Source organism: Suncus etruscus, chromosome 8, assembly GCF_024139225.1.
Source record: "Suncus etruscus isolate mSunEtr1 chromosome 8, mSunEtr1.pri.cur, whole genome shotgun sequence".
Taxonomy (NCBI): domain Eukaryota; kingdom Metazoa; phylum Chordata; class Mammalia; order Eulipotyphla; family Soricidae; genus Suncus; species Suncus etruscus.
In genome coordinates, this window is record NC_064855.1 from 124,377,560 (window position 1) to 124,403,890 (window position 26,331).

The following is a 26,331-nucleotide window of genomic DNA, read 5'->3' on the forward strand; positions in this document are numbered from 1 at the left end:
GCGTTTGAAGGACGGTGGTTTGAATCCCGACATCCCATATGGTTCCCTGTGCCTGTCCGGGGTGATTTCTGAGCATAGAGCCAGGAGTAACCCCTGAGCGTTACCGGGTGTGACCCAAAAACAAAAAGAGTCAAGGTGGGGACCTTGACTCTTTTTGTTTTTGGGTCACACCCGGTAACGCTCAGGGGTTACTGGGGGGGGGGGGGGGCTGGAGAGACAGCATGGAGGTAAAGCGTTTGCCTTTCATGCCCGAATCCTGGCACTCCATATGGTCCCCTGTGCCTGCCAGGAGCGATTTCTGAGCATAGAACCAGGAGTGACCCCTGAGCACTGCCAGGCGTGACCCAAAAACCAAAAAAAAAAAAGTCAAGGTGAAGATGCCAGACTAATGTCAAGATCAAGGAAAGGCCCAGAGACCAGAAAAGTTGCAGGAAGTAGTGTCAGCAAAGCTGTCCAGGGATGGTCAATAGCCAGCCAGTGAACGAGAGCCTGGGAAGCTGGGGCTGAAGAGCCTGTCCCCCGTGGCAGTTAGTAAGCAGGTTGTCCCAGGAGGCCACTGATCTTCACTAGCACCCCAGCAATAAGACATCAGGCAGATGGGGTTTGAGAGATAGCACAGTGGTAGGGACTGGGTTCAATTCCTGTCCTCTCATAAGGCCCTGAGCCTACCAGGAGTGATTTGAGCTCAGAGCCAGTAAACCTCTACCAAAAAAAAAAAAAAAACCAGCACCACCAAGCAAGACTGTCCTCATGAAAACCGTTTTCTGTGACTTAGGAACACGGATCCAAAAGAGAAGGCATGATTTCACATGTTATGTATTGTGTCATGAACTGTGCCACATGTGCAGAAGCCCCAATCCCTGCCAAAGCACAGGGAAATAGGGGTGCTAATGCTAATGGAAGGAGCAAGTGTTCAAGTGGGAGCTGCACTGCTTTCAGGGCTGAAATAACAGTGCTGCTGAGGAAAGGGCTTCCTGGTGGCTTGCTGATTGAAAATCAGAGCAGAACTCTTAAGTGACATGAAAGGGCGGGGTCCTAAGAAGACAAAGTAACTTTCTCCACTGGGCCTTGGGAAGAGGAAGCTAAAATAGTTGGGAATTTTCACTCCAGGTTAGACCAGCCACATTTGTTTTCCTGAGTACAGGTGAGGAGAGCTGTACTGTCCTCCTGAGTATGTAGTCATGAGGCAGCACTGTCCGCCTGACTGGACAGGTGAGGCCACACTATCCTGAGTCTGAACAAGTGAGGCCCGGCTATTTCCCTAATCAAGGACAGGCAAGATTGTGTTGTTCTCCCAAGTATGGATAGGTGAAGCGGCAATATGGTCCCCGTGCCTGGCAGGAGCGATTTCTGAGCGCAGAGCCAGGAGTAACTCCTGTTCGCCGTCAGAAGTGGCTCCACACACAAAAAAGTCATCTGAGGCCAGCCTTAGCACACTGCATATATTTGGGGGTTATGTGCAGAGGTGGGAGGCTAATTCCCCACATGCATCTGTATAAATTGGTGCCAGGGCCCTCCCTAGAGGATGCAGTGCTAGTAGACGGTTCCCTGGGCCTCTGGACAGCTATCGGTTGTGTGGGAGTGGCAGTCAGGCAAGGAGGCAGTGAGGCCCTGACCTCCCAACAGTAAGCTGGGAGCGTAGGAGTGAATAGCGGGCCATGGCTAGAGGCAGGCTGTGGTCCCAGGGAAAGGTGAGGGGGCTTGGGGCAGGGAGGAAGTAACTATGCCCATGTAAGACAGACAGACTTTTCAGGGCCTCATGGACTTGGGCGGCCTCTCAAGAGTCTGGTTAAGCAGGTGAGGAGGGCCCGGAGAGATAGCACAGAGGCATTCGCCTTGTAAGCAGCCGATCCAGGACCAAAGGTGGTTGGTTCAAATCCCGGTGTCCCATATGGTCCTCCGTGCCTGCCAGGAGCTATTTCTGAGCAGACAGCCAGGAGTAACCCCTGAGCACTGCCAGGTGTGGCCCAAAAACCAAAAAAAAAAAAGGCAGGTGAGGAGCTATAGCCTGGCCCCTCCTCTATATGCTGAGGAGCATAGAGTTAGTGGGGACTGCTCCCCAGTAGGCTGTCTGCCACCATTCTTATCTTGGGTCAAGGAGAACAGCCTGGAGTTTTGTTGACAGGTGAGTCGGGTGAGCATCTGGGCTTTTTATTTGGGGGGGAGCGCTCAGGAGTTACTATTCCTGGCTCTGTGCTGAGAGGTCGCTCCTGGAAGGCTTGGGGGACCATAGAGGATGCCGGGATTCAAACCGAGGTTCATTCTGTGTTGGCCACATGCAAGGCAAACACCTTACCGCTGTGTTATCGCTCCGGGCCCAGTATCTGGGCTTTGTTCTGCGTCTCATTAGTTCAGTGTCACAGGCCATGGGTGCAATCTCAGGCAGACCAGCTTGCACAAGCTCTCACCAGAAAGGGAACAGCAGGAAAAGGAGAAAGCTTTTTTTTTTTTTTTTTTCCTTTTTTGGATTGTGGTTTTTGGGTCACACCCGGCAGTGCTCAGGGGCTATCCTGGCTCTATGCTCAGAAATTGTTCCCGGCAGGCTCTGGGGACCATGTGGGATGCCGGGATATGAACCACCGTCCTGCATGCAAGGCAAACACCTTACCTCCATACTATCTCTCCCGCCCAGAGAAAGCTTCTTGGCCCTGCGCATGACCTACCCTGGTTTAATCCAGGGCTCTTATATGGTCCTCGAGCATTGTCAGGAGTAGCCCAGGAATGAAGATAGTGATCGTGACTGGTAACAGACACAGAAGTCAGGCCCCCAGCAGGCAGCTCTGGGCAGCCTGAGGAGGAGCCCCTGGGAAGTCGCTGTAGCAACAAGATTGAGCAGGGGTGTGTACCTGTCACACAGTGCTGCAGCCCCAGAACAGTGCACCCCGAGAGAATGAAGTCCGTGTGGGGCAGGCTCGGCAGGGAAGTGAGTGAGCAGAAATCACAATCCAACTCTAGCAACAAGAGCCCTAGATTGGCCAGGAAATCAGGGCTGGAGGACACAGATGGATTGGAAAGGCCTCTGGGTAGATAAGGGGAGGAGTGGGGGACATGGAGGCCTAGTACCAGGCTGAGCAGGTCACTGGGGGAGAAAAAGCTGCAGCAAAAGCCCAGCTTTTGCTTGGGATTACGTGCCCAAGAGTCTGCAGTGTCTGTGGGCCAAAGACAGAAGAAAAGTATTGGGAGGGGGGTTTGCCTTACGTGCAGCTGACCCAGGTTCAATCCCTGGCATCACATATGGTCCCCTGAGCCTGCCAGGAATAATTTCTTAGGACAGTTCCAAAATTAACCCCTGAGTGATGCTGGGTGTGGTCTCCCCACCACTGAAAAGAAATGCTATCAGCAGCCTGACACCTACCTGAGAGTGCACAGGGACCATCCGTGGACAATGACTGCTCTAAGGCCACAAGCAACTGCCAGGCAGGCAGATGAGCCCAGGAATGTGATGTGTTCCTAGTTTACCAAAGAAGTTCATGTTACTGGAGCCTGAGCAATAGTAAGTACAGTTAAGGCACTTGCTTCCACACAGTGACCCATGTTCAATCCCCAGCTTCCTCTGATTCCAAGTACTACCAGGAGTAATTCTTGAGCATAGAGGTAGGAATAACTCCTGAGTATTGCCCAGTATAGCCTGAAAAAAAAGTGCATGTCATGTTCTGGACACACATATCCGCAGATGCTGATGTGGTGGTGCCAGACAGGTCAACCCAGAGTTCAGGACCAAACCCACAACTGACCAGGAAAATGAGAAAGTGACTAGGAAAACAACCTAGGATATCTAAAGGAAATTTATAGCTTCAGGTGTTCACACATAGGACCAGGGAGTACAGCAGGTACTAGCCTTCCACACAGGTCAGACTCTGGGTCAATCCAAACATACCACCCTTCCACCGCCCCTGCTAAAAACAAACGAACAAACAAAAAAATCAGGCAGGATGGCTACCTCCTGCTTTGAGTAATTTTGTGTCCTTGTTAGCATCCTCACATTATTTGTTGTGTATTAAATTTTATTTTATTGAAACGAAGTCCTTCATAGTTGAATTTCAGATATATAGTGAGTCAGGGCCATTCCCACTACCAGTGTCAACCTCCCTCCACCAATGTCCTCACATTTCTGTTCTGTTTTGGTTTTTGGGCCACACCCGGCAGCACTCGGGTTACTCCTGGCTCTTTGCTCAGAAATCACTCTTGGCAGGCTCTGGGGACCATATGGGATACCAGGAATCAAACCCGGGTCCATCCTGGGACAGTCACACGTGCAAGGCTAACGCCCTACTGCTGTGCTATCGCTCTGGCCCCTGTCCTCACATTTTTTCGGGGGGGGGGGGGTCACACCTGGCAGCACTCGGGTTACTCCTGGCTCTACGCTCAGAAATTGCTCCTGACAAGTTCAGGGGACCGTATGGGATGCCAGGATTCGAACCACCTTCTGCATGCAAGGCAAACATCCTACCTCCATGCAATCTCTCCAGCCCCTGTCCTCACATTTCTAACTTGGCCGCTTGTCATCCTGTCAGGAGGAAGGGATGAGCTGGCTTCATGCCACACTGACCTGTACCACTCATCCACTCATCACATAGCCCTGCATGCAGTCTCTACTTCCTCATGTGCCCAGTCACCAGTTAGAGCCCTATGAGGATGTGGGGAATCTCCCTTATAGGGGTTCCAGGAAGGGCACATGGGAAAGGCCCTTGAACTCCAGCCCTGCCCTGCCTTGTCTGTGAAGAAAGTGAAAGCATGGTTCCCAATTGAGAGTTCCTCTTCTACTGGGAAGCCAGTCATTGTGGTTTAAACCCAATTTACTGGAAAGCCAGGGAAATTCTGAAGGACCGTGGCCACACCAAGCCAGACAGGCTGTACCTTGTTACCATGATGGTCAGAGATGGTTCAGATGAGAGATAAGTATTCCACAGCATCACTTTGTTTAGGGTTTTATTTTGGAGGGGCCTCAGAGTGGCCCTCAGGGGTGACTCCTTAAAAATAAATCATTTTATTTTGTTTGTGTTTTTTTTTTTTTGGGGGGGGGCATACTTGGCAGCGCTGAAGGGTTACTCCTGTCTCTGCAACCAGAAATCGCTCCTGGCAGGCTCGGGATCATATGGGATGCTGGAAATGAAACCCAGGTCTGTCCCAGGTTAGCCTGCTAGACGTGCAAGGCAGGTGTCAAACGTACAAGGCAAACGCCCTACCACTGTGCTCTTGCTCTGGCCCCAAAAATCAAATCATTTTTCACTGTGATGGACATCTCTCTTCGCACAGCAAACCACATTAAAGATAGTACAAGGCCGGAGAGATGGCACAGCAGCAGGGCATTTGCCTTGCATGCAGCCAATCCAGGACGGATGGTGGTTCAAATCCCAGCATCCCATATGGTCCCTCGTGCCTGCCAGGAGTAAGCCCTGAGCAGTGCTGGGTGTGACACACACCCCCAATAGCAGTACAGCATTTAGTATGGACCATAGATGGTCCACATAGCACAGCAGATTGGGTACTTACTTTGTATATGATTGAACTGGATTATATCCTCAGTATCCCATATGGTTCACTGAACCCTGCCAGGACTGATTCCTGAATGCAGAGCCAGGAGTAAGCCCTGAGCACTGCCATATGTGCCCCCTAAAAGAAACAAACTATAATAAATTCGGGGTCAGAGAGCTCATATTGTCCAATGTCCTGTCCAATGTCCCTACTATCCCGGCTTAGGTTCTGAATTGGGCAGTCACCAATGTATTCCAACCTAACCGACTCTACACATGCAGTCTGTGGACAGAGTGGAAACAAGCCCTGGAGTGTAGCACCCTGCTGTGTGATGGTTGTGCCCACACATGCCCCAGATTGGGATGGCCAGCAGGAAGAAGGGGCTGGCTGCCTCCAGGGCAACATCCAACCGGCTCACAGGCGCTCCGAAGGTAAATGTGAATACAAAGGATCCCTGAAACCTAAGCGAGGGTGCCCACAGGCTTCGTCCCTGTCCCCAAACGATGCCAACCCTGCTCCCTCTATACTGGCCACAGTGAAGGCAGGCGAGGGACTTTCTCTAGCTGAGAAGCGACCCAAGAAGACGAGGCAGGATCATGACCATGTGGTGAGTGAGGGCAGCAGTGTGCGTGCCTGTCTGGTGAGAAGCGGCCTCGGGGTGGGAAAGGGACACCGGCGAGCGGGCGCGTGCTTCTGGTGCCTGGTGCCTGGACGGGAGCTGGCGCGGAGGCAGGGCGTGCGCCTCGTTCCAATGCCAGCGGCACCCCACGCGGTCCCCGAGCCTGCCTGCCAGGGGCGGTTCCTAAGCACTCGGAAAGCAAAGCCGGGGTCACGCAGACGAGTCGCCGGCAGGCACACGCTTTCTTTCCGGTGGGGCACGGGAGTAGGAACGGAGGAACGGCCCAGGTTCGGGGACGGGAGGAGGCAGCTCGCGAGGCGGAGACATCGGTCCCGGAGCCGCAGGCCCTGCCCGTGTCTCCCTGTCCCTGCCCCTGCCTCGCTCCGCTCCTCGGGGCCCCGCACAGCTTCTCTCGGGGCGCCCGCCTGCCCCCTCGCCTCACAGCACCTCCTCCCTGAGGCCCCCTCATCCCCCCCACACACACAGCAGCAGCTCCCGTCTGACGCCCCCTCGCCTCGCCCGGCCTCGCCTCGCCTTCACCTCGACCCCCGACGCCAGCCTCCCCTCCCCGGCCCCGCGCCCGCCCTCCGGCCGGGTCCCAGTCACGTGGCCGCGCGGTCACGTGCCCCGCCGGCGCTCGCGTGCGCACGCGCGCCGGGGCCCGGAAGCCGGGGCGGCCGCGGCGCTCTCGCGAGAGGCGGCGAGCGGGCGCGGGGTCACGTGACGGCGCGGGCGGCCGGGCGGGCGTGCGCTCACTCACGTGACGGCGCCGCGGTCCGTCCGTCAGTCCGTCAGTCCGTCCGTCGGCCGCTGCGGGTCTCGTCGCGCGCGGGCGCCGCGTCGGGTCGGGTCGGGTCGGGCCGGGCTCGAGGGAGAGGGAAGGGGAGAGAGCGTCGCCGCCGCCGCGCCAGCCCGCCCCGCCGCGCTCGCCTCGGCGTCTCCGCCAACCGCCCGCGCCATGGAGGCCCCCGGCGGCGTCCGGCGCCCGCTGCTGCTGCTGCTGCTCGGTGAGGGCCGGGCCGAGGGCCGGGGGGACCGAGGGACCGAGGGACCGAGGGACGGGAGACGGAGGGGCAGCCGGGCCCTCGCCCTCCCCGGACGCGCCTGCCCGCCGCGCCCCGCGGGCCCGGAGAGGCTGTTGGGCCGGAGACCCCGACCCGAGACCCGGCCTCGGGCCTACTCGCCCGCCCGCCCGCCCGCTCGGAACAGGTTTGGCCGCGTGGGGTGCGGGGAGCCGGAGCCGGCGCCTCTGCCCGCCCGGCGGACACACGCAGACACACACACACACACACACACACACACACACACACACTCTCTCCCCCTCTCTCTTTCCCCCTCTGTCTCTCCTGGAAGTCTCTCGCACCCCTGCCCGACCCTGCCCTGCCCTGCCCTTCCCTTCCGGGCTGGGCGGACGGACGCACCGAGGCCGATTGACCAACCGACCTCATTGCGCAACCCGACTCCTCGACAAAGCGCTGATGGCCGCTGCGCTGGCTGACCTCCATCGCCGTCCGCCGGGACACTTCCCCGGCCCTCTGTCACCCGCCTTCTGGGCGAGCTCCGCCCTGGGAGGTCGCTTGCCGTCACAAGGGACCGAGCGGCATCGCCACAAGTTGGGGTGTCGATCCTGTCCGGTGGCACGAGGGGTCCCCAGACTAGAGCCCAGGGGCCGCTCTTGTTCCTGGGTTCGCTCTTTTGCTTTTCTTAAGTATATTCTAGCCCCCACACGGAGGAGGTGGCCCGACAATGCCAGGGATGGGAATGGGGTGGTCCGCGTGCAAGGCCAACATCTTTTTTTGTGTGTCTGTGTGTGTGGTTTTTGGGTCACACCCGGCAGTGCTCAGGGGTTATTTCTGGCTCCTGGCAGGCACGGGGGACCATATGGGACGCCGGGATTCGAACCGATGAATGACCTCCTGCATGAAAGGCAAACGCCTTGCCTCCGTGCTCTCTCTCTCCGGCCCCAACAAGGCCAACATCTTGACCTCTGCACTCTGGCCCCTGAAGAAGCCTTGTTCTGAAACGCTTCTCTGGGGCTGGCCCCTGCCTGTATCAGCCAGTGACTCTGGGGCCAGTGCGAGTCATAAATGTGCCTGGAGCAGAAAGGGCAGTTCAGTACTTTGCATCTCTCCTGTCCGACCGACCCTGGGTCAAAGGCCCTAGTCCTGGCAGCCGTCCTCTCCCTGGAGGTATAAAGGGCCAAGTGGATGAGGGGGGGCCTGGAGGTGCAGCTGCCACGCCCAGAGCCGGCTCTGTGGGGAATGCCTCACACCAGCGGTGAGGTGAGGTTTTATTGGAGGAGGAAGCAGCCGCCCAGGCTTGCTCTCTCTGTTTGGGGCCTGCGGGGTGGTGCCTGCCGAGGCTCTTTTGGACGACCGACGCTGCCCCTCAAACAATTGGCTTCTGGGTCACGTTTCCTTGGTTTCACAACGGAACGTTTTGGGGCCTCTCCAGAATCAAAATGGCCACGTAGAGCTGCTCGAACTTGTTTTGCACTTTTCCCATGTTCCTATTTATTTCCTTTTCAGCCCAGTCTGCATGTTGCTAGTCCGTAGGGGCTTCCTAGTAGACCCTGGGAATTGTGTTATCGGCTTTTTGGGGTGGGAGGCACGACGACACACCTGCTTGGGCCCTGCAGTGTCCGGAAGGCCAGGTGAAGCACTTCTTCCTTGGCCTGGCTCCTACGTCCTGGCCCACCCACTCAGACATAGGTCTCTGCGCCTTCTTGCCTTGGCCCCAAGTGCTCCTTCCTTGCTAGTTCCAGGAAGGGGTAGGGACGGGGTTACAGCAGGTAGGTGCTGCTGGGAAATCCATAGATTTCTGGGTGTCAGTGGTCTTGGGTCTGAGTAGGAATCAGCTCTTAAAGCTTATTTTGTGACAGGACTGTTAATGAAGTGTTTGACATTGTCAAAAAGATGGTCAGAATGAAAGCTAGTGAGTTCTTTGGGGCTGTTGAGTTCTGGTCACTCACTGTGACTCATGCTTGTGCCCTGAAGTGGCCATAAGGCCCTGCCCTTCTGTCACTGTGATACTGTTGCGTGTGTTCTTGAGAATTGCCTGCTGTGTGGTGGGGTTGGATAATTCCACACACACCATCCTCCCACCAATTACCCTGGGATAGAGTGGAGAACAAGTGTCTGAGCAAGAGCCCTTAGTGCTCGGGGTGACAGGCCGCTGGCCGGGCCCCTGCTCCCCTGAGAATGGGGTCAGCCAGCACAGGGTGAAACACCTGCAACCCTTTGGCTTCACTATGACTGTGCTCATCGCCGGCTCAGGAACTCTCTGATTTTTTTCTTCTGGGACTCCACAGGCCTTGTGTACAGCGCAGCAGAATTTGTGGTGAAAGACACCAATGGGACGAATTGTATCATGGCTAACTTCTCTGTGACCTTCAGGATCAACTATGACACCACCGGGAGCACTGGTTCTCAGGTAGGAACCAGGGCTATATGGCTGCTTTAGAGACCCTTGTTCTCGTGTGCATGCTCAGGTCAGCCCAGGATGCACTGCTGTTTCCTGCCGTGTACAAGGCTGGCCAGGGCTTGACCCACAGCCCCACAGAGAGTCTTTCAAGCACCACTTGGAAGATAAAGGCTTCCCTGGGTTCCTTGTTCAGCCACCTGCTTCCTGGCACTGAACATGAGCTTTCCTGGCTGTCTGCTCAGAAATAGCTCCTGGCAGGCACAGGAGGATTCGAACCAACCACCTTTGGTCCTGGATCGGCTGCTTGCAAGGCAAACACCGCTGTGCTATCTCTCCGGGCCCTTTGGTTTGGTTCTTTTGGACCTTTCCTGAGGATCCCAGCGATACCCCGGGAACCATGTGCTAGGGATTACACCCAGGTGGGTTAGCTGCATGTGAGGCTTGCCCCTTAGCTAGAAGGTAGCCCCTCTTTTTTTTTTTTCCAATAAGAAATTAGGGCTATACCCACTGTGATCAGGGGCTTATTCCTGGCTCTGCCCTCAGGAATTACTCCTGGTGGGTTTGGGGGATAGTATGGGATGCCAGAGCTGAAACTCAGGATACATGCAAAGCAAACACCCTACCAGTCCAGCAGGACTATCGCTATGGCCCCTAAATGTGGTTTTTATCATGAGTAGTTATCCCACTTTGTTGATGGGTTTCTTGACTTTGGATTTCAAGGTGTCTTCAGTGGTAGAATGTTGTGCATGCTTGAGGCTGACACCACAGCACAAACCCTAGAGATTTTCTGGGCCCTGGAAACCAAGAGGTACAGGGATGCACTGCGAGGAAGAAAGGATAAAAAACTCTAAAAATGACTACACACAATCTGCTTTATGTGTTTTCTTTTCATTTGCCCTTCAAACATTTTTTGTTTTGTTTTGTTTTTAGGCCACACTTAGTGGTGCTCAGGGGTTACTCCTGGCTCTGTACTAAGGAATCAGATTGAGTCCTGGTCCGCCATATACAAGGCAGATTACCTGCTATTTACCTCTCTGGCTTCAAACATTTTTCTTTCAGTTCTTACTTATAAACTGTCATCTTGGGCCACAGTGATAGCACAATGGGTAGGATGCTTACCTTGCATGTGGCCAACCTGGGTTCAGTTCCTGGCATCCCATAGGGATCTGACTCTAATCACTGCCTGCAGTGATTCCTGAGTGCAGAGTCAGGAATTTCTGACCATTGTTGAGTGTGGTCCCAAAACAAAACAAAAAATCTGCCTTCTCTTTGTACATGTTTTATGAGACAGAGCCACTCGGGGGGTGGGGGGGGTGTTGGGCACGGGCCTCTGGACCTGAGAGCCTGTCCTTCACGTATTTATTTGTTTCTCTCAGTACCAGCCGCCAGCAGTGAAGGACTGGGTCGTCTCTGACTTACTCAGGCCTCTGTTGTCTTAATTACATGCTGTTTAGTTATTTCATGGCCACAGTGGAAGTGTTTGTGGTATGCCAGGAGTCTCCCTGTCTTGTTCTCCAAGCACAGTTCAGTTGGGAGGGTGCAGGAGTCGGTTTGGTATGGACCCTGGCCAGGTTCTAACTCTGCAGGTCCCTGTCAGTTCGTGCTCACTCATATGGGGTCATCATGTGGGGTTCTCCGTTGGCAGGGACCTTGTCATCATAACACATGTCTGTATCAAAGTGGTTCTGCCACACATCTTAAAGCCAATGTGAGTTAGCCAAGATTAGTTAAAAATTTACTTTCAGGGGCTAGAGCAATAGCACAGTGGGTAGTGCATTTGACTTGTACACGGCCAACTCAGATCTGATCTCTGGCATCCCATTATGGTCCCTGAGCCTGCCAGGAGTAGTTTCTGAGCAGAGAACCAGGAGTAACCCCTGAACGCTGCCACCAATTGTGCCCAAAAAAAACAAACAAACTAAAACTTTCAGTCTATTGTTAAAAATGTAGTTGGTGAAGATTTGATCTGTTTGAATGTTTTATTTGTTTTTGTTTTTTTGTTTTTTTAGCAAAACAGCTGCCTTGCCTGTGCATTTCTCTTTGCTTTCTTACAGTCTGTGCTGATTCTCTTTTGTTTCTCTTGAAAATGAAAATAACCCCTGGCATCAAACTTGCATCAGTCTTAGAAAAATCTGGAAGGCTTGTTCTGGCTTTGTGTGTGTTCTAACAAGTTGCCACTGTTCTTGTTCTAGAACACAACCTTGGCCCTGATGTCCGATGCCCACGTATTGAACAGCAGCTCCTGTAGAAGGGATAATGTTTCTGAGCCCACCCTCATGATTGCACTGGGAAAAGGTCATATTTTGACCCTCAATTTCACAAAAAACATGACTCGATACAGTGTCAAGAAGATGAGTCTTACTTATAACCTGTCAGACAGAGCTACTTTCTCCAACGCCAGTTCCAATGGTAAGAATCCAGGCGGAGCACCTGTGAAGGGAGGAGGGTTAGGCTCAGCGCACAGCCTGTGGTGACTTGTGATTGAGTCAGCTGCCCGGCCAGAGTCCCAAAGCGTGTTTGTTCTTTCCATGTAGGAACAAGAACCGCGGACTCCCAGCCCGACATCTCAGCAGACATAGATAAAAAATACACGTGTGCCAGCAAACACGTGATTCCTATGGGCGCTAGAGTCACTGCAGAGCTCCACAATGTCACCATCCAGGCCTACCTGTCCAACAACACCTTCAGCCCAGGAGGTAAGCCCCAGGCCCCGTCTGCCCTGGCCTTCTCTCCTTGGTGGCAGCCAGAGCTGCTGAGCATCAGGGTGGGTCCCGATGTACCCACCACACTTCGTAGCCCTCAGTGAATGGCAACATCCTGGCCTATTCTCAGGAAGGACGAGACCTCCTTTGTGCCCGGGGCAAGCCAGGGCACAGCCTGTCCTACACAGAGCCTGACAGGACCTTCCTATGCACATGTGCAGTTTGGAGTGTATTGTGGGTAGCCACCCTTTGCGCTCTAGTGTGCCAGGAAGTGGGCTTGTGGCTCTCACACTATCTGGGAGGGGCCGCTCTTCCCACTTACTCTCATGCCCCAATTGACCTGCTCAATGTCCTGGGCAGAGACACCCAGATCAGGTGCAGTTGCTGTGTACAGGGTCTGTCACTAGAGGACTGTCACCAGTGCAAGGCAGGACTCACACAATATGTAATGAATCATCTTTTGAGGGGACTCAGGGCCCAGAGCAGAACTACCTGAGACTGGGCTGGACTCATCTGTCCAGTTCTGCCCTGGCATGAGCTGGATTTCATGGTCTGGGGAGCTTGTGGTATTGAGCCTCCCATGCTCCTGTGCCAGGGGCAGGGGCATGCAGAAGGCAGAAGCCTGCCACTCCTCTCAGGCAGTGCTGGAAACCGTTCCCAGGGCCTCATAGGAGCTGCTTGTGTGACCGGCTCTTTCCCTGAGGAGGAACAGGAGGTTTCCCTGGCCTGGGAGGGCAGTACCAAGGGGACCGTGGACTTGTGACAGCTCTCTCTGAGAGCCTGCTTGTATTCCTTATGGCCATGCCAAGGCTTGGGTCTCGGTAGTTCTCATGGGAGTCTGGGTCTTTCTAGTACAGACCTCGTCCTGTTTCCTGCCCCTTTCTTCTCTGCAGTGTCGTGGTTGTGGTGGTAAGGCTCACACACTATCTTAGGTGTGTGCAGAAGTTGGTGTTCTTGGGTTCTTGCATGTAGCCAGGCTAGAAGGCACCAGCTGTGGTGCTCTTGGTGCTCTCTGGGCCATGCTCTGAACTTGGCTTGCTACCTGTGCAGTTGGGGGCTGTTTGCTTGTTGAGGGTTTTGGTTCTGGTGCTCCTGCTGGCTGTGCTGCTGCTGGGAATCACGGTGGCACCAGGAACCAGAGGAGAAGGGCTCTGGGATTCAAACCATAGCCATACTCTGCACCTTCCTTGCTTTCCCAGGCCATTCTTTGGGATTTCTGGTCCTTTTTCTGAGTGCACATGAGTTTCTGCACATGTGATTGTTTATTTGTTGCTCTTCAGGAAAAGAGCCTATTTGAAACAATCCATACTTTCCTCTCTCCCTCGTCTGCTGCATTGTGGTTTTCTTGGGGTGTGTGTGCGAGTGCGTGCTTTCGTGCATTCCTACTGAACTGAGAGTCCATTTGGGATGTGTGTGTGGGTGTGTGTAAGGGTATGGGGGGTGTGTGTGGTGGGATATGGTGTGTGTGCATGTGCGCTCATACTGAACTGAGTCCTTGCTGTGGGGGTTGGCCCAGAATCAAGTTGATGAGCACATGTGGAAGCCTGGCTCTGTTACGGATCACTAGCTCAGGACCAGGTTATGCTGAGGACTGAACTTGGGCTTCCTGTACTGCAAAGCCTGTACTTGGCCCTTTTAATTTTTTTTTTCCTCTTTCTGTGGGAGTGCCACACTTGGCTGTGCACAGGGATGTACTCCTGTTGGGTCCTCAGGGATCATCCTGACGGTCCCACTGAGGGAAGCCAAGGCTGAGTGGGTCTCTTCTGTGTTTTGGGTGCCAAGAACAGTTCTGAAGGAAACAGTCTTCCCCCAGGCCTGTTGGCGGCAGATGGGATGGATGATGCTGGAATGATGTGAGGAGCTGGGTCAGAGACCGGGCAGCCTTCAGTGAACGGGCACCAGTCCCTTGGATCAGGTGGGGCCTCTGCTTGCCCTGACTCCTTAGACTTGTTTTGCTTTTTGTTTTTTGCGCACTCAAGAGTTACTCCTGGCTCTGCACTCAGAAATCACCCTTGGCAGGCTCGGGGGACTATACCGGATGCCTGGATTTGAACTACAGTCCGTTCTGGATCGGCTGCGTGCAAAGCACATGCCCTACCGCTGTGCTATCTCTCCAGCCCTTGCATTTTTACATTCTGTTTTGGAGCCACAACTGGTGCTCAGGAACAGCTGATACAGTGTAGGAGGATATACAGTCAAGCGGGGGCTGAGTCATCTTCCCATATGCAGAGGTCTCCCAGGTCCCAGGAGGCTGCCACACAGCTCAGCACTCCTTACGTGCCCAGCGGCAGCTTTCCTTCTCTGGCAAGGCAGTTCATTCGAGACCAGCACATCCAGCAGCAATGATGCTAAAAGCTCACAGCACTTCTGAGCCATGATGGCAGCTGGGTTTTCTGTCAACTAGTTTCCTGGTGGTGCCAGAGATCTGGGGCCTTGAGTGGTACAGGAACAAGCGGGACCTGTGGCCTCCCTCGGGATCCCAGTCTTGCCAGACGCTACTGATGGTATATGTGTCTCGGCCAGGATGGGGACCTTGCTGGAAGAGCTTGGATGTTTGTCGCAGGGACTGGTCATGCTGGGTGGAAAAGACCAGACTGTTCAGGGCACCTCCGCCCTCCTGGCATGTGTGGGCCTGGTTCTGGTTCGGTTTAGCTGTTGTAAAACCAGCCTGGAGTGGCTCTGGGGACGAGGTTCTTGAACTCGAGGCTGTTGCTGTGCTCACAGGTTGGCCTGGGGGGCCCTGCTCCTCAGATTTCCTTCAGACACAGTCTCTGACAAAGCCAGTGTACAGGTGTGTGGAATGTTCTGGAATGTGCTCGTGGACACGTGTTTCAGCCCTGCCTTGGCTCCTAGCAGAGCTACCTGCTGATAGAGTGCTGCTTCCTGCTGCTGTGGAGGAGTAGGAGACACATCTGCCTGTCCTCCCTCTAACTCTCCCCAGCAGGCAGTTCTGTCCATTTGTGGGACCCTCGGCCCTGATACCAAAGGCGCTTCTCTGCCAGGAAGAGACCTGTAGTCAAGCTCTGTGGGACAGAGTACAATCAAGTCTCCCTAGTCTGAGGGGTTCCATGGTGGGCCTCTGGCCGAATGGAACCTCTGAGGTCCTGCTGTGGCCAGTGATGTGCCCTGCCCCCTGCAGGTGTACAGCCTGGGGATGGGGCTATGCAGAGGCTGCGCTGGAGGAGTGTGAGGGCCATGATGGCCCTACCTGTCTGCACCTGGTGTGTGTGTGCACATTCATTCTCTCCTGCAGAAAGTGTATTTCTCTTTTTTTTTTTTTTTTTTTTTGGCTACACCCAATGAACGCTCAGGTGTTACTCCTGGCTTTGCGCTCAGAAATTGCTCCTAGCTTGGGGGACCACATGGGATGCCAGAATTAGAACCACCGTCCATCCTGGATTGGCTGCGTGCAAGGCAAACGCCCTGTCACTGTGCTATTGCTCCGGCCCCAGAAAGTGCATTTCTTTGGCCCAAGTGATAGCACAGTGGGGAGGACATTTACCTTACTGTATGTAGCCAACATGAGTTTGATCCCCAGCATCCCATAAGGTCCCCAAGCACATGAGGAACCCCCTGAGCACTGCTGAGTAGTAGGACTTGGCGGGGAGGAGGTAGACCAAATCCTCTGTGAGCCTCTGCGGAACCTGAGGACACTTTCCTGTCTGTACATGGTCACTTCTCTGTGTCCTGCAGAAACACGCTGTGCTCAGGATGGGCCTGCCCCTACCCCTGTGCCACCCACACCGCCCCACCCGTCACCACCCCCCACGCCTGAAGTACCCTCGGTGAACAAGTACAACGTGAGCGGTGCCAATGGGACCTGCCTGCTGGCCAGCATGGGACTGCAGCTGAATATCACCAAGCAGACAGGCGACAAGGTAGGTTGGCCTGGGTCTCTGCAGAGCAGAGTGTAGACTTGTGCCTCCTGAGGGGGTGCTGGGTCAGAAATGAACCTGCCTTGCATCTAAAATGCCCATGGAGCTAAGTGGAGTGTGAGCTCCTGTGTTGGCAGTGATGCGGTGCGCATCTCCTCTGAGCTGAGAGGAGTTCAAGTGGTGCCCATCAGGAGGCAGACAGGGCATCAAGACCTGCTTCTTTCCTTCAGAAGCTTCTGGAAGGAGCTTCTAGAAAAGCAATTTGGAATACAGTAACGTGGCTGCCATTTAGGAGATCCTGTGGGGTCTTGGTGTGTGATGGACTCAGGGTGTGAGGCTGTTGGGCTGTTCTCCCCATCCAGATGGTCACCCACATCATCAACGTCAACCCCAACAAGACGACAGTGAACGGGACCTGCTCTGCCCAGCTGGTGACCCTGGAGCTGCTCAGCGAGCGAAACATGGCCCTGGTCCTGCAGTTCGCAATGGTAAGCGCAAGTTGGGAGGTGCCCTTGCTGGCTGCTATGTGTAGAGTCAGGGAGGCCAGGGCAGTTGGGTGCCCTCAGGCCTTGCCCAAGATCCTGTGGACTGGCTGGCCCTCCCTGTAGTCCCCTGCTCAGGGGCCTGGGAGTGGACAAAAGTCTGTTTCTGTAGCATTTCCTGTGGGGGTGTGGAGGCAGCCACATCCATGCAGGCTACTGCTCACCTCCTGCGCCCTTCTCTGGTGGTTGAAGAAGGCCACACCTCACCCCAGGGCCTTGTAGTCTGATGGGAAATGTGATTCTGGTTTTCTTCCCCAGAATACAAGTTCTAGCCGCTTCTTTCTACAAGGAATCCAGCTCAACGTGACACTGCCTGAAGCCAAAGGTAAGCTCCCACATACTTGCACGCATGCCTGGTACCCCAGTGAGGCCACCTGGTGTACCAACACACCCACTCCCACACCTTGCAGAGCTGGCCTTCCATGCCGCCAACACCTCACTGAAGGCCCTCGAGGCCTCTGTGGGCAATTCGTACAAGTGCAACGCAGAGCAGCAGGTACGCGTCACAGAGGCCTTCTCTCTCAACATGTATCGGGTGTGGCTCCAGGCCTTCCGCATCGACGGCGGCAAGTTCGGGTCTGGTGAGTCACCGCACTCAGGGGCCACTCTCTCTGGCTGCTGCCTCGAAAGCCCTGGCTGGGAGGGGGCAGGCCGGGGTGGGAGGCGTCTAGGGACAGCCTCCAATCACCAATCTCCTGCAGTGGAGGAGTGCCAGCTGGATGAGAACAGCATGCTGATCCCCATCGCCGTGGGTGGCGCCCTGGCTGGCCTGGTGCTCATCGTGCTCATCGCCTACCTCATCGGCAGGAAGAGGAGCCACGCAGGCTACCAGACCATCTAGCACAGCCTCTGTGGCCTCTCGCCTGAGCCCGGCGCGGTGCAGAGGCCATGTCCTTGCAACTGATTTCCAAATCTGCTTCTCCAGTGTGAAGTTCACTGCAACATTCACTGCACAGAGTAACTATTGAATGACGGTGTTAATTCTGCTAACTGGGTTCAATATTTTGCTAACTGGTTAAACGTTCCTATTACCACAGTAGACCTCTCAGGGTAAGAGTGCTTCTCTCAGCGGCTCTGCTCCGCTCTCATCTGGCTTTGTAAGATGTTGGTGTCTGGTGTCCTCACCTCTTACTCAGATTTAAGCCTTACAAAGGGAAAGTGTCTTCACACTCCGGCCAATTATTAGCTGAAACACATCCTAAATTAGTAGAGAAAAAGTCTTAGTACAGAAGCACTTGAACGAAGGGTGAACATCTGCAGTGGTCATGCGAGCTAGGCAGCTGGGCGTGGCCCAGCCTGTCCCATGGGCTGGGCTGTCCCTCTCGCCCCTTCAGGGCAGCTGGCACTCCCTGGTAGTACCTGGCGGGGTCCCTTCCATCCTAGTGAGGGCTCGCTGCCTGTGTACCATCCCCAGGCTGACCCATCAAGTGCTGCAGCCTGGATGGAGCCCAGGACACATCAGTGAGTGTTGCCTGTAACGATGCTAATAAAGTTCGTTCTTTGTTTGTGTGGCCTGTGCGCTGTCAGTGCCGCTGCACTGGGGTCTTCGGGGAAGGGAGGAGAGGGGGTAAGACCACTGGCGATTGTGAGCTGGTCTGAGGGCTTTGCCGTGTGTGCTCTCGGCAGGTGTCAGGCTGCAGGTAGACTTATTTCCCGTGAGGTCAGGCAGGAGACAGCTCCCCCCCCCTCAGCTGGGGGTTGGTTCACAGTGAGGTCTGGGCCATGTGGAGCCCCAGAGTACTTGCATCATAGCATCCAGGCACCCCCCAGTCGATGCCCCTGTGAGCAGGACAGGTGGCCCCTTTGTGGACCGTGTCTTGGTGCTGGCAGTTAGTCAGGATCAGCACTGAGGGGCCTCGGCAGCAGTGTTTGCCTGGCTCGGGAGGCTGCAGTTTCTCGGCTAAGTTCCCTGCCTCTGCATGGGGGTTGAATTCCAGGCTAGAACTGGCAGAACCCTGACTCTGGAGACGCTACATGATGCTCGGTCGCTCATGCAGACACCCCTCCAGGATGGGGTGGCTGGGAAGGTTTTCCCATTGGCCACCACACAGGGGCCCCGAGGCCTGTCTGCTCCCTTCCCTATGCCCTGACAGCTGCTTGCTCCTTGCACAGGCCTCATTCGCAAAAGAAGAGGCTCATCTGCTTGAGCAGTTTCCAGCAGACCAGTGAGCTCTGATTGAAACAGCAGTACACAGTGGCCGAGAGATGGGCTAGAAGGCTGTGGAGGACTTTATTGAGTACAGGTGCACAGCTCAGGGTAACCCATCTCCAGGAAAATGATCTCGGGAAGTTAAGGCTGTCGAGCTGCCAGTCCACAAAGGGTGGAATTGTAAACACTCCTGAGGGTCACGCCCAGGGGCCCCTGAGCATCTTGTCAGCCCTGGGCCAGCAGCTGGGCCCTGCAGCTGTCCCGCAGCCGGGCAATGGTGCGTGTGGGCAGACTTCCAGGCTCTGAAAAGATTTTCTGCAGTAGGAACACAAGATCGTGCAGATAGGCAGGCTGCTCCCAGGGGAACCAGGTGCCTAGGCAGGGCCAGCTGCCTAACCTGATTCGGGAATAAGCCAAAGGTGAGGGAACCCCTGAGGTCAGTGAGGCTTAGCCATGGCCGTTTCTTAGGCAACTTGTCCTGGCGGCTGTGGCCGGGGTCACTAGCACAGCCGAGCCAGCACACCAGGCCCCAGCCACCTGGCAGTCTGTGTCCCCACACACCCACATTCAGTGGGGCCTGGCAGCCTCCCTCCCCTCCACTACCTGTGCGGGGAGGCCTGCAGAGCCCTGTGCCTGTTCTGGGCCCTCTGACCCCCTCCCTGGCTGGTCCCAGGCTGCCTGGCCCCTGCACCTGCATGAAGCTGTGGCATTCGGTCACAAAGTTGCCTTTGGTGATCTGCCGGAACCGCTCACATACATCCGGGACGCTGGAGGCTTCCAGGAGGAATGCCTGGTTCTCTTTGATGAGGGTCAGGGCCACGCGGAAGAGGATCTTGGAGCCCTCGTTGAACAGACAGTCCCAGATCCGAAGTACTGTCTGAGGCGGCAGTGCAGAGGTCAGTGGGCCCTGCCAGCCCCTGCCCGCCTTAGGGCATGCACTGCACCCACCTCCACAGGCAGGACGTCCACGAACAAGCAGATGAGCCAGCGGGACACCAGCAGGGTCCATGAAACGCCATGCCGGTCCATGAGGGCCGCCACAGCTGGCAGCTTGGTCTTCACAAGGGCGCCCAGCACCTCCTGGTCGGTCTTGAGGCCCAGCATGGCAGGGCTGTAGTAATCTAGCAGGGAACAACGGGGGAGAGGGGGCAGCTGTGGAGGCCTGGGTGGCGGCGTCTACACACTGCATGCAGTCAGTGCAGAGGGGCTGGACTCTGCACTTAGTCATAGCCAGTGAGATTGTGCACATAGTGTCATCACGTCTGGTCCGTGGATACTAAGGCAGAGTTCTGGGATTAGAGGCTACAGCCAGACCAGAGGCTTAGGGATGTGGACAGAAGGGGTAGGGCCAGGACTGACGGGGTCTGGCCGCACCCCTAAGCACAAGGCCACCTCACATGACTGTATGTGCCCTGACCATCGCATCTCAGCACACTCTGACGTGTGGCCATGTTCAGGGCCCACAGAGCTTCAGCCTCTGCTCCACACACACCTCAGCTCAGGCCAACAAGGGACCCGGGCTGGGCCTCCCACGTACCAGGCAGGATTCTCCCCACCAGAGCGTCCAGGAGCCAGAAGGCCTCCTCTTCATTCTTTGTGATGAGGATCAGGTAGCCTGCCACGAAGTTCATTCCCTGGATCAGGACAGTTGCAGTGAGCCCTGGTATCAGGCCATGGCCTGCTGTGCTGGAACTCGGGTGCCTGGCCACACACTAGGGCTCCTCAGCCAGCCTGCAGCTCTGGCAGGTCACGTCCAGACAGATGCACAGAGCCAACCCAACTTAAACACGCATGTGCACATGTTCTGACATGGTGGGTGTGCAGGCAGGCATGCCACTGCTAAACGTGATCATGTCTATAATACATGTGTGTGCCAATAGGTTCATGTATGTCCCTACATGTGTGTATGTGTCCACATGTTTGCATACAGGTATTGCTCTTACATGTATGTCTTCTCCCACACATGTGCACGCAGTCTCTCCCCACCATGCACTCACCCCCGGCCCTACCTGGCAGTAACCCACTTGTGGGTCATGGTGCCCGTAGGCCGAGAGCACATTGAAGAGGTTTTTTTTGCAGACAGGGCTCAGCGCTGCTCTGGAAGCGGATGTTGTCCGGGAAGGTCCTGTTCATATCTGCTGGGTCATGACATTGTTGTAAGTGTAGGCTCAGGGTCCCCCGTGTCCCAGTCAAGGTACTCTGACCCACTGAGGGCCCTCACACAACTGGGCAGCTCCCATCTCCTCCTGTGCACCCCTGTCTCCACACTCAACACCAAGGAGCTAGCGCTCCACGCAGACTTCCACTGCCTCCTCATTTTGCACCACCACCCCAGTAGGCTTGGCCAGGATCACTGAATCCTCGTGAGCCAGCAGTGCTTGGCAGGGCTAAGGTGTGTGTCCTGATCGGTCTGGTGCTCAGAGCCCCGGGTCTCTGAAGACAGACTGTCCAATCCTCGTCTCCCCTCCCCCCAGCTCAGACCCTGCTCTCCCTCTCCCCTACTGACTCACCCCTGCTCTTCCCTTTATTGACTCGCGCCTGCTCACCCCTTTACTGACTCAGACCCTGCTCTCCCCTTTCCCGAGCACCCCGTTGGCTACCCCCAGCACAGCTTCTCTGCCTTGACTCCCTGTTTCCCTGTTCTCCCCCACATGGACACGGGGCAGGGGAAGACAGGCCAGCACAGGCCCAAGCGGGGCACCCCTGCAGGAGCCACTCTGTGCCTGTAAAGCCTGTGGACACCCCAGACCAGCTCCACACCCACACAGCCCAGCAGAAGTGCACAACATAGGCCAAGCGTCGCTGCAGACCATCAGGCAGACAGATGCCCCTACAGGGTTGGTGCGGGGCTGTGGCTGTGGAAAGGGGCTGTGCTCTGGCCTGACACTGCGTTGCCCGTTGGCCCCACTCGCCACATGCCATCCACTCTCCCCTCCACCTGCTGAGGGCCTGCGGCCCAGCCCAAGGACACAATGCTGCCTGCCCCTGCCCCTCAGTCTTCATGTCCTCAGAAACTGCAGATAAGAGATACAGGCAAGTTTCTGGAGGACGTCTAGCGTCTCAGACTGCAGATTCATGCTATGGCCCCACAGACCCCGCCCAGAACAGTGTTGTCCCCCGGACTGGTCTCTCCCGCCCCTCACAGGGCGACGGTGCTCGCCCTCTCTCCTCCCTGCTCTTCACCTATCCTGATGGCCTCCTCCAGGGTGTTGTTTCTCGCTCCCTGCAGCAGCCGGTGGTAGTAGCCGGGGTTCTGCTCCATCTGGGCCTGGGCTCCACTCACCCCCAGCCACACGCGGGCACGGAGTTCCAAGGGGACGCCCTTCCGGATGTAGCGCTTCACTGTGGGGACAGTGTGTGAGGCCCACGCCCTTGCCTCCCTGAGCAGGGCTTGGAGGGGGGGGGCATCAGTTTCCCACACCCACACCCCAAGGAAGGGAAGGGGGAGCCACCCACTAGTCTGCTCTCATCACAGCCTCTGCAGCCCCAGGAATATGCAGGAGCTGGAGAGTGGTGATGGTCCCTGGTCCTAGAGGTTGAAACGGGGGCCAGAGGGGCCAGGGCAGGCCTGGACAGATGGATAGACAGGGAGATTGGAGCCAGGCTCAGGCATGGGTGCTGGGTGACAGGTGAGGGGGCCAGAGTTGGCTGGTGTTCTAGAAAGGTCTTTGGCAGTGGACAGGAGAGGACAAGAGTGGTTGTGCTGGGGGAGGGACACCTGGGTGAGTCTTTGAGCTCTGCCCATTCCCTGGTGCTTGGCGGATAAGGCCCCAGCAGCGATAAACTGAGGCCCTAACCCTACACGGACAGAGGAAAGCACAGAGCCATGCCTTGCTTCTCAGACATGTGGATTAGTGACAGATCCAAAGGATGCAGGTGACAAGAATCTAAGGCAGAGCATGCCGGGCTCCCATGCTTGCTCTCAAAGCCAGTGGCAAAGCTCTGGTCTCCCTCACCCTGTCAGAAACGCCAGCATTGTCAGAAAAGACAGACCTTTAGGGAACGTTAGTAAAACCACAACCCACAAGAGAGACCTGAGGTCCCTCCTAGGGTCCAGGGCCAATCTACACTACAGTCAGATCCAATTCCAGATTCGAGGTTGCCACTACTGACAGCCCTGGGGGTGGGTGTGCCCAGGAAAGCAAAATGCTGCAGGAACCCACAGTAATTCTCCACGTTCTCTCCTGAGCAACAGGCAGTTCTAAGGATCGGCATCATCTCATTTTCAATGAAAAAGCAGAAACTAACTGGAGAGCAAGCACTGTGTTAGGGCATTTGCCTTGCATGCGGTCAACACGGTTCGATTCCTGGCATCCCTATTTGGTCCCCTGAACCTGCTAGGAGTGACTTCTGAGCGCAAAGCTAGCAGTAATCCCTGGGTATCACTGGGTGTGAACCAAAAACAAAAAGAAAAGAAAAAGCAGAAACTAAAAACCTATGGGTCAGATCCTCTCCTGGGGGCTGTACAGCTTGACCTCTCAACAAACCAAGACACAAAGTTTCAAAGAGACAAACCCAGGTAGGGACGGCCCAACTGGCCCAACTGCAAGACGCACTAAAGCCAAACCAACCACTTTGTGGGTGTCTGAAGACTCAGGGCAGGACGAACCTTCATCCTGCTACAGTACCTATTCCAGGCCACCAGAACACCAGGGTGGACCTGCATCGAAGGACCCCAATACCACCATAGTTGCTCACCCCCCACCCCCCCCAGCAGGGCCACCTGGGTACAGAAGCTCCCACAGGAAAAGCAAGGGCTCCTGGCCATGAGAGCAAATGTGGAATAAGGATGGGAGGAGGTGCCTCCAGGCACCCTGTTCCACCCAGGGGTGAGCCCCACGGCCTGCCCTGCCATGCCACAAGTCAGCCTGGCCAACCAGACGAAAAACTGGATCCCCTCTCTTGCCTAGAACAGCCACCTGGTTTTTGCCAACAGCTTTCCTCGGCACTGCACAGAAACCCGAGGGGCCTTCAAGATGAATCGGCACCCCCGTAGGCACGCTGCATGCACAATGGCCTGGCTGGGAGCTCGCACGTTACTGAGACGTGAACCCCAAGCCCCAGGCAACGTGTTTGTTCCCATAGGATTGTGCGATTACATTTCTTCCTAGGAACATTTCTTTCATGCTTTAGCATGCCCTAGAAATACCATGAGATAAATAACACGCACGCACGCACGCATATGTGCACAAACACAAAACTGGAGCAGAACCATGTCAAGTCAGGAAAACTGAGTCATGGTTTTCTGGAAGGGCTGAAGCTGCTCTGGGACTTCCTAGGCAGGAGTCGGCCCTTCCCTACTGAGCCAGCTGCAGTCCAGAGAGGGCTGGGAGAGATAGCACAGCGGTGTTTGCCTTGTGTTTGCCTTGCAAGCAGCAGATCCAGGACCTAAGGTGGTTGGTTCGAATCCCGGTGTCCCATATGGTCCCCCGTGCCTGCCAGGGAGCTATTTCTGAGCAGACAGCCAGGAGTAACCCCTGAGCACCGCCAGGTGTGGCCCAAAAACCAAAAAAAAAAAAAAATAAAAATAAAATCAAAGAAAAAAAAACAACACAAAAATAAATAAATAAGATTTGCATCAAAGTAATATAGAAGGAGGGACGAGAGCATAAAGGTATAAAACAAATCTGCTATAAAAGAATAGCCAATGAGCCCGGAGAGATAGCACAGCGGCGTTTGCCTTGCAAGCAGCGGATCCAGGACCTAAGGTGGTTGGTTCGAATCCCGGTGTCCCATATGGTCCCCCGTGCCTGCCAGGAGCTATTTCTGAGCAGACAGCCAGGAGTAACCTCTGAGCACCGCCGGGTGTGGCCCAAAAAAACAAACAAAAAAAAAACAAAAACAAAAACAAAACGCCTTCAAGGCAAGCTAACTGCACCCTTGCAAACACACCACATGTGTGCACATGACATGTGCTGTGTATAGAACCGAGTGATCTCTCTGGCCCCGTTATCATCAATCTGTATCATCACAAACATGTATGTGTGCATGACTACATATACACACAGTGACCACGTCTGGATGTATCCGTCCTTGGGCATAAGCACATGCATGTGTACGTCTAAATGTGTGGTGCCAGTAGCCATGTACATTATTCGTATGCACACAATGAACAGGGTTGTAGGTGTATGCATGCGGTATATACATGTTCATGTGTATGAGCATGATGCCTGTGTGCACGTATAGATACATGTGTGCTATGTGCCTGAGGGGACATGTACGATTGCATGTACATGCCTGTGTGAATCTTCACACCCTGTTTCCTGGGAGACAGGAGGACTGTCCCCAGGGACCTCCACAGGTGAGCAGGGTTGGGGCCAGACTAGGGCAATGTCCCTTTGCGCCTCCCAGCGGGTCCGCCGAAATGGACCAAGGGTGCAGGTGGTTCTGCTGAGTCTGCCAAGCTCCCACCCAGGTGCAGGCTGGCCCTGGGCACACCCGCGGGGACACGCCTGGACACTCCCTGCCTGATGGGAAAACGTGACTTTGCTCGTGACCGGACACTCCCTGGAGGCTTCCCTCTCCCTGGCCTGTGGTCCTGAGCCAGCCAGAACGCACCGGATTTACCTGTTTTGCCTGCAGCAGAGCTTGCAAAAGCCAGACCTGGGGCCCGAGGGGAGCCGGGCCAGGCGTGTGGTGCCTAGGTCCCCCCAAGGCAGGCGAGCCGGAGCCCTGGCAGGCGGGGGCTGGGGGCGAGGGGCCTCGGAAGCAGGGGGTCAGCAGCTGGGGCGGGCGGGCGGCTGGGGTTCTGAGGGTGCCGGTGTCGGGAGGGGCCCGGCTGGGGCGGGTCCTGGGCCTCCCCAACCCCCGCTGCGGCTCGGGCGAACTCACAGCGGCGGGGCAGCACGTGGCGCCGCTCCGAGGGTCCGGGGGTCCCTCCCCGGGGCCAGGCGGGGGCTCGGACTGACCGGTGAGGCTCCTCTGCAGGCGGCCGCCGCCCTGGAGCAGTTTGGCCCACTTGATGGCCCGGCGGGCCAGGACCCCGAGGTAGACGGAGAAGAAGTCCTCGTAGGCGGCGTAGTCGAAGTCCGCGGGCCGCTCGAAGCCGTAGGCGTCCACCCTGCAGCGGACAGCCGCGCCGTCGCCTCCCGCGGGGTCCGGAGCGCGGCCCACCCAGCGCCCCGCGCGCCCCGGCCACCTGCGCCCTGCGCGCCCGGCCGGGCAGCGGCCCGCGCCCCCGGACACCGCCCACCCGGGCGCCCGACCGACCCGGCCCCTGGCACGCACCTGGGCACCCCGGCCGGCACGGGCACCGGCCGCGCGCGCTCGCTGGGCTCCATGGCCGGTGTCCCGGGAGGCCGCGCTCGGCTCGTCTTCCCTCCGGGCCGGGAGGCGGTGCTGCAGGAGGGACGGCCCTGCCCGAGGCGCTCGCCCCAGGCCCGGGCGCGGTGCGCGGCTCGGGGACGCCGGAGCGGAGCGGGGACGAGGGCCGGGCCGGCCGGCCGGCTCCCCAGGGTGCCCGCGCGCGCCTGGCGCCGGCCGAAGGTCGCCGAGACCCAATGGTGCCGGCGGGGCCGGGCGCCCAGGCGGCCTTTGACCGGCCTCG

General features: G+C 56.3%; 3 protein-coding genes across 3 annotated transcripts in view; 1 reads left to right on the forward strand and 2 right to left on the reverse strand.

Annotated features, from left to right (window-relative positions):
* ARHGEF7 (Rho guanine nucleotide exchange factor 7) overlaps nucleotides 1-26,331 on the reverse strand; it is a 496,685-nt gene that overhangs the window by 364,359 nt on the left and 105,995 nt on the right. The gene's annotated exons all lie outside the window — the stretch shown is intronic.
* On the forward strand, nucleotides 9,019-18,145 carry LAMP1 (lysosomal associated membrane protein 1). The gene is made up of 9 exons (XM_049778535.1): nucleotides 9,019-9,028; nucleotides 9,294-9,526; nucleotides 11,710-11,926; nucleotides 12,052-12,213; nucleotides 15,913-16,097; nucleotides 16,457-16,582; nucleotides 16,895-16,961; nucleotides 17,047-17,217; nucleotides 17,338-18,145. Exons 1-9 carry the CDS (start codon nucleotides 9,019-9,021, stop codon nucleotides 17,475-17,477), a joined length of 1,311 nt encoding a protein of 436 aa, XP_049634492.1. The 3' UTR covers nucleotides 17,478-18,145.
* Nucleotides 18,848-26,091, reverse strand: GRTP1 (growth hormone regulated TBC protein 1). Its single transcript, XM_049778137.1, is given in 9 exon segments — nucleotides 18,848-19,100; nucleotides 19,477-19,662; nucleotides 19,734-19,906; nucleotides 20,323-20,419; nucleotides 20,795-20,857; nucleotides 20,859-20,920; nucleotides 21,969-22,127; nucleotides 25,694-25,845; nucleotides 26,013-26,091. Coding segments are annotated over 9 exon segments (1,035 nt in total). The 5' UTR covers nucleotides 26,066-26,091; the 3' UTR covers nucleotides 18,848-19,010.

Coding starts and splice junctions, on each gene's coding strand:
- LAMP1 (XM_049778535.1), top strand. Junction 12,214..15,912: donor CAACACCTTCAGCCCAGGAG/GTAAGCCCCAGG, acceptor TGTGTCCTGCAG/AAACACGCTGTGCTCAGGAT. Junction 17,218..17,337: donor CGGCGGCAAGTTCGGGTCTG/GTGAGTCACCGC, acceptor AATCTCCTGCAG/TGGAGGAGTGCCAGCTGGAT.